Source organism: Sorex fumeus, unplaced genomic scaffold (genome assembly GCF_029834395.1).
Source record: "Sorex fumeus unplaced genomic scaffold, SorFum_2.1 ptg000002l, whole genome shotgun sequence".
In the NCBI taxonomy this organism is placed as follows: Eukaryota; Metazoa; Chordata; class Mammalia; order Eulipotyphla; family Soricidae; genus Sorex; species Sorex fumeus.
The window spans coordinates 72,008,773-72,016,001 of record NW_026606059.1 but is presented as its reverse complement, the minus strand read 5'-3'; the positions used below and the strand labels follow the sequence as shown (position 1 = coordinate 72,016,001).

At 37.8% G+C, this 7,229-nt stretch overlaps 1 protein-coding gene across 1 annotated transcript in view; it reads right to left on the bottom strand.

Annotated features, from left to right (window-relative positions):
- Positions 1-1,975: 1,975 nt before the first annotated feature.
- NUDCD1 (NudC domain containing 1) overlaps positions 1,976-7,229 on the bottom strand; it is a 77,728-nt gene continuing 72,474 nt past the window's right edge. The window contains exons 9-10 of the mRNA XM_056110710.1: positions 4,771-4,930; positions 1,976-2,511 (exon numbers count right to left, since the gene is read on the bottom strand). Coding sequence (XP_055966685.1) covers positions 2,219-2,511; positions 4,771-4,930 — 453 coding nt within the window. The 3' untranslated portion in view covers positions 1,976-2,218. The remainder of the gene's footprint in view (positions 2,512-4,770; positions 4,931-7,229) is intronic.

The window sequence follows — 7,229 nt, the reverse complement described above, 5'->3', positions numbered from 1 at the left end:
ATTATGACAATGTCTACAACAAAAATTTGAATGAATCCAAATGACTCTTATTTGGGGAAATGACTGAATTAGTTCTTCCATGTCTGAATGCTATGTGTTTTTATATATTCCCTAAGAATATTTATGATCTTTGAGGGAAATTTTAAATTTATGTTAAAGATTTAATCATTAATTTGGAGGGAGAGTGTTGCACTTCTCGATACTCTGTATACTATTTCAGACTCTTGCTTAGCAGTGATGCCTGGCAGTACCCAGGGACTACTTAGGGTTCTAGGGATCAAACCTGGGCAGCTATATGCAAAGCAAGTGTTTTACTTCCTGTACTATTTTCCTGGTCCTCTATTATCACTCATAGTACCTTGTTTCAAATGACACTAAAACATTCTAACAATATCACTCATTAAACTTTTGTCTCAACCCATGTTCATCATTTCAAAGTATGTGACATGTACTGACTTTCCTAATACCAAGTCAATATTGCTGGGATTTCAAGTGTCACAGACAATTCTTTGCATTTTGAGAAATGCTTTTTATTCACTTTGAGAAATGCCTTTTATCTCTAGGACACTGCATTCTAACACAATGTTTTAGACATGTATGTAATTTCCGTGTTTTTCACCCTCTTCTGTCCCACAAACTAGTTTTTAATTCTATTGCTAATTTTTTCGGAACTAAAATTGCTTTTACTTAGAGAAGTCTAGAGAAATATGAGAAGGACAGAAAAATCTTGGTAAAAATGAATTCAGTCAATAGGCAAGATGGGCTAGACATTATAGGAGCATGTATTTTCTCTCTTATCTCTTTTTATTTTCTGACTCTTACATTAAGGTCTCAGCTCTCTCTTTAAATTGTTACTATGCAAACTTGAGGATTTTTTTGTTTTCTTTTCCTTCTTTGAAATTTCTGGGCAATATATAGTGGTGCTCAGGAGACCATGCCATGGTAGAGACATAACTGGGGTCCTACTTGCATGTCCAGCCCTCTGAGCTACCTCCCAGCTGGTAAACTTGAGTTTTACATAAACATAATTAAAATAACATAAAAGGTAAATAATTTTCCAAGTAAGCACAAAAGAAATCCTAGGGAATAACGGGAAACTACAATCCATGGCACATACACTTTATATATAAACAGGGTGTTTTCCAAACAGTAAAAGCTATAAAGACAATGATTATTAATGTGGCAGACTGCTGCATGAATGGCCCCCAATAAATTCTACTTCCCATTATCCATATTCTTCTGCAATGCTCTTGCGTGATTGACTTGAGACCTGGCTATGGGACTTGTTTTACTCAAAAAAAGATGAAAAATGATGGAAGCAGAGGCTTGGGAATTAGCCCAGTTTATCTTAAAGGATGAGAGGTGGGCAGAAAAAAGAGCCAAGTTTCCCAGTCATGAAGAAAATTGTAAAATATCCTTGTTTTAAACCCCTGAGTTTTGGGGTGCCCAATTGTGTAGAAATGGGTAAGGGCTAGACTTTGTGGAAGAGCAACTGATCAAAGTAGAGAGAGAGTAAGAAGGAAGGGGCCTGCCAGAGGCAAAAATAAAAAAATAAAATAATAGGATAAAGGGCAATTGTATCAAGATTCATTGGGAGGAATATGTAGGTTCCTGCATATTGGAGCATGAGATCTGCCATTCCTCTGGTACTTTTCCCTCCTCAACTCTTCAGTTCATTATAAGAAAGTATTTATTTATTTTATTTATTTTTGCTTTTCGGGTTACACAGGAATTATTCCTGGCAGTGCTTGGGGGACCATATGGGATGCTGGGGATTAAACCGGGGTCTCCTGTGTTCAAGGCGAATGCCCTATCTCCTGTAGTATCCCTCGGGGCGCATAAGAAAGTATTTAAAACTAAACATTTAACTGTTACATGGAACATAGAAACTTCAATAAACAAACTTTAACACCATAAATATTTTAATTTTTAAACACTAAACATCTTTCATAAAAAAGATGAAGTTTGAGCCATTTTTAAAAACATACTTGCTAATACTATTTTTACAGGAGCCATTTTTTTTCTAAATTTGTAGGTTCCTTCTATAGTTTTTATACTCATAATCCTTGCATATATTTCTAAATTTCCTTTAAAAAATAAAATTCATGTAAGATTTTTTTAAACGCATGAAACTTCATCAGTTACAGTATGAACTGTCCCGCTTTTCAGTTACCACTGAATACTTTTCCAGTCTAGAAAAGCCAACATGTTTAAGTAATTAATTCTCTGTATTTATCTTTATTAAAAAGATGTTTTTTGTGGTGAGAACAAATAATCTCTCATTTGTTGCTTGAAAGCCTAAAATAGGATCGTTGGTTTCCAGGCTTGCTACCTGTTGCTTAGCAACCTGCCCCACTTGTCTGCCTTCCTTTCTGTTGTAAAGTACTGTGGACATGGGTGTGGGCTGGCGGTAGATGAACACGCGGCGTAGGCACTCGCAAAGGGCTGCGTAAGAATAATTTGGGGCACAGGCAAAAAATTTTTTGTCTCTCTTTGATGCTTGGACATAGCCTGCCAAGAAAGGAGAAAAAAAAAAGGAAAACTAAGTATTAGGAAGAAACACTGATTTTAACATGTAGTGTTAATTTTTAACAACCATAAAATCTGTATTTACTCATATTCAACAATGTTGAGTTCTGAATCATTAATGACCAGTCCCAACCCTTCCCAACCCTTGCAACAATCTAGCAATTCCTAAGGAAGAAAATAGGGCTTCAACTCTTCCAGAAAACCTTCAACTCTTTTAGTAAAACATTTTTTAAAGACACAGTTCTGTATCATTTTCACAAAGATTAAAATAAGAAAAATCTAAAATTAAAGATCCTTAAGTGGTTACTTAATTTCATCAGTCATGGATATGGCATTATAGAGTATTTTTCTTCTAATCAAACGGAAAAATTTTATAGCATATCATTTTAAAGTCATTTCAAGAGTACTTTCAATTTGCAGGTCCTATCCCTAACAGTACTAATATATACAATGTATTCTCTTACTCTGGAGAAACTGGCAGGCTACCAAAAGTATCCTGCCCACACGGCAGAGTCTGGCAAACTCCCCCTGGCGTATTCAGTATGCCAAAAAACAGTAGCAGTGATGGGTCTCATTCTCCTAACCCTGAAAGAGCCTCAAATGTGGCACTTTCTAAAATCTTAGGGCTAGGACGAAGGAGACATTACTGAAATGACTTTAAAATGATATGCTATAAAATTTTTCCGTTTGATTAGAAGAAAAATACTCTATAATGCCATATCCATGACTGATGAAATTAAGTAACCACTTAAGGATCTTTAATTTTAGATTTTTCTTATTTTAATCTTTGTGAAAATGATACAGAACTGTGTCTTTTTCGTCCTATGATACAGGACGAAGTTGCCTGCTCAAGGAAATCGATGAACAACAGGATGACAGTGATACAGTATTCTCTTTATATCTATTTTTATGGGATTTTTATATGCCAGCATCTAAATATGTCTAGATAATAGGATTTTGTATTTCAGCTCCTTGAAGTAGAACCTTGAGTCCACAATAGCTCAGAGAAAATCAAGTATCCAAAAATACTTAGAGTATCCTTTGAAAAATAAACTCTGAAGAAACTAAATATTTTAAAAGATATTCTTCTGACCCATACTAGAGAGAACTAACACCCGACCCCAAATAAATCGGATCAGAAACAAAAAAAGAGAAATTACAATGGACCCCTCAGAAAATCAAGATATCATGAATGGTTACTATGAGCAACTTCACACTGTTAAAAGTTGGAGAACTTCGAAGAAATGGACAGATTCCTAGAATCATGTAACCTCCCAAAACTGAGTGAGGAGAAAATAGAAATCCTGTGACTAGATCAATCTTAGCAAGGAATCAGCAATTGAGAGTCTCCCCAAGAACAAAAGCCTTGAACCAAATAGATATGCAAAAAAATTGCATAATTTAACTTCCTGCCGATTAAATAAATTTTTAAGGAACCTTCAATAATGCATTAACTCGGGCTAATTTACACAAAAACTCCTCCAATATGAACGTATTTTGCATTAAAATCAATTGCAGGTTTATGAACACAGTTTGTAATACAGAGTTCAAAAAATTTCAAGTCCTAAGGGGCCAGAGAGATAGTACAGCAGGTAGGGGCTTGCCTAGTGCAAGGTAGACCATCAGTCTACCAAAACAATCTAATAATCCAACAAAAAATAAAAATCCAAAACAGCAACAATATAAAAACTTCAAGTCCCAGTTTTGAAACTGGCACTTTTCCCGACTTAGTCCATAGCATAAATTTTATTTCTCCTGGTCCCTAATTTCCCTGTGTTTTCATTAGAATGTATCTCTTTGCACTTTAGTTCCACAAACAAGGTCTCCTAAAGGAGCTCATCTTTGAGCTCTTTAATGATGTTTTTTTGAAGGTTACACTGAAGAAACTGGAATACAAATTCCATGAGTTATTATCAAATCACCTGTTCATATCCTACTATTGCATTCCTAACTGGAATAAACTAATGACTGATGAGAATTATTAAAATGGTTAGATAACCATTTTGTTTTATATTCTGTTGGTCTTCTGTGCCAGAAGCAAAACAGATCGCTCCTAACACTCCGAAAGTACTAACGTGCATCAACTTTAGTACAAGCAGCTAAATTATAGCACAAATCAATCCAAATAAAATTAGGACAGTTCAAGATTTTTAAAAAGCCAAAAAACAAAAAAGAGAAATGAATAAAAAGACGGTTTCCATTTTTGAGTCAGTGGAAAACGCTGTCAGAGAGACACTTTACCTAAAGCGTTGAAAGTCGCGATGTGCTCCCACATGTCCTCTTGCTGGCTGGAGTGCGGCTGCCAGAGGAGGCCGTCCACATCGTGGCGCAGACAGAAACATGGCATTTCTTTAGGGTCCACAACAACAGAGAAAAGGTACTGGTTGCTTCCGAGACTCACCTAAAACCAGGAATGTCAGAAAATGCAATAGTTCACTCTCAATGCTGAGTTAGTAACGATGATGGCGAGAAACACATACAGCACTCTTATCGCAGGAGAGAAACAGATCATTGCTCTGTCCGTTTATAAAGCAAAGGGCATATAAGTAACTTGCCAGAGGGCAGGCTGGTGGTAAGTGATGGGCTGCGGTGTAAACCTAGCTTAGTTGTGTTATTATACTGCCTTCCAACTTTCAAACATGATATAAAGTTTAGCACATAGCACAAAGGGCGGGCTCTACAAGCAGATTATCTTCCAAACCACAGAATACAAAGTTTACAAAATGGTAATATAATAACATTAATAATTACCACAGACAGGACTGATGTGCTGATATGTTTTAGTTATTAGTCCCAATAGTCCAACAAAACAGTTATGACCTTCACTTCATTAAGTGAAAACAGACTCAAACAGCTTAAGGATTTTGTTCAGGGTACACAACAAAATCATGGTGCTGGGATTCAAATTCAAGTATGTCTGTTACCAAATTTTTTACTTTAGTGTACTACTCAAATTAGATAATCAATGTCAAGAATGTTTATCATGTTAATAACTGGTATTGTGCTATTTATAGCTAAAGGCACCCATTTTAATGTAAAAATCAAGGAAAGACCATGACTGGATTCGATTAAAATACTATCTTTAATGGAGACTAACTGCAGTGATATTGTTTATTAGATGTTAACTTCAGAGGTAAGAATGTGAAACAGCCTAGTACTAACAAAAAGCATCTCAAGTGTAGACAGCATAAAACATGCATGCTACTGATCTCAATGGGCTGGAGCAATAGCACAGAAGGCACACAGCCCACCTGGCCAACCCAAGTTTGACTCCTCCACCCCTCTCGGAGAGCCCGGCAAACTACCTGTGAGAGTATCTCGCCCGCACGGCAAAGCCTGGCAAACTACCCGCGACGTATTCGATATGCCAAACACAGTAACAAGTCTCACAATGGAGACATTACTGGGCCCGCTCGAGCAAATCGATGAACAACAGGAGGGCAGTGCTACAGTGCTACTTGATTAATGTTGAGCTGATTCCATGCGGCCAGGGACAGCAGGAAGAAAGTGAAAGTAAGAGGTGCCCTATATTCAACAGGGAGAACTGTGAGGAGGCTCTCCAACCAAAGGACCCATTGCAAAGCTGTTCTGGGACAGGCGGCTGGTGATGGGAGAATCCAGAGACAGAGAAATCCGATTACACATCCCCCTGGTGCCTGAGTCCTGTTTCTGAGCGGGGCCAGAGCTATTCCACAGAAGAAAGGGGATGAGCAATACACAAATCACAGACTACTTCTCCATTCCCTTGGTTCTTGATCGTAACTACCAAAGTGAGGTTACCTTTCAAAATCGCCAGACTGTTAACCAAACAGCGGTCTCCAGTGGGAGATAAATACTGTCAAGAGGGTCAACTATACGGTGACAAATGGAAATGGAAATTCTCAGGTGTATATAAATGCAATAAGCACATATAGATGTTTTATGTGAAATGCTGTGAAAAAACAAATCTAAATACCATTGTAAGCCACAGTCACTTAAATTTTATAAACAAAGAAAAAAGGGACTGAAACAGGTACTTTATAGATTTACTACAGTTTCACTATCTTTGTAAGAGCTATTTTCTATACGGTGGGATGGGGCAGACACAAAACTTCCTGGAGGTTAGCTTCATAATAAAGGCAAACCTAGACAGAGAGTAACCAGACCAAGACAGAAAGGGGGTGTGGACGAAGGCAGGACTGCTGGGTTCCTTGCCGGAGCCTGAACTAAAGCTGTAAGAATGGCCTTTCCCGGGAAAGTTAACTGCAAATACATTTCCCCAGGATGCAAAAAAACCTCTTGAATGGGGTTCCTAAGATCCTAGTTTTCTAACTTGTTGTGTGGCAGAACTATTGTTTATTTTATAATACATTTCTAGCAACTGTGACAGGAATAGCAAACTATCCTGGAGCTTGTCCCAAACTGTCTTATTCTACTTCATTATAAAAATCAGGCCAGAAGGAAAACAAATGTCATGAAGAATCTCACTGATGCAGAGATGACTAAATTCAAGGAGATGGCGGGCTTGAAACTGTGATGAAACTGGGTGGAGGAGGGGAGTGTGTAGGGTGTGGAGGGAAGTGTCGTGGGGAGAGGTGAGACACAGAGGGGAGGGCCAAGCCCAGCAGCACTCAGGGGCTAGTTCTGGAAGTTCTTAGAGGACCCCTTGCTTCCAGGGAGCCCCTGGGGGATATTCCATGCAAATCATGCTCTCCAGTCCT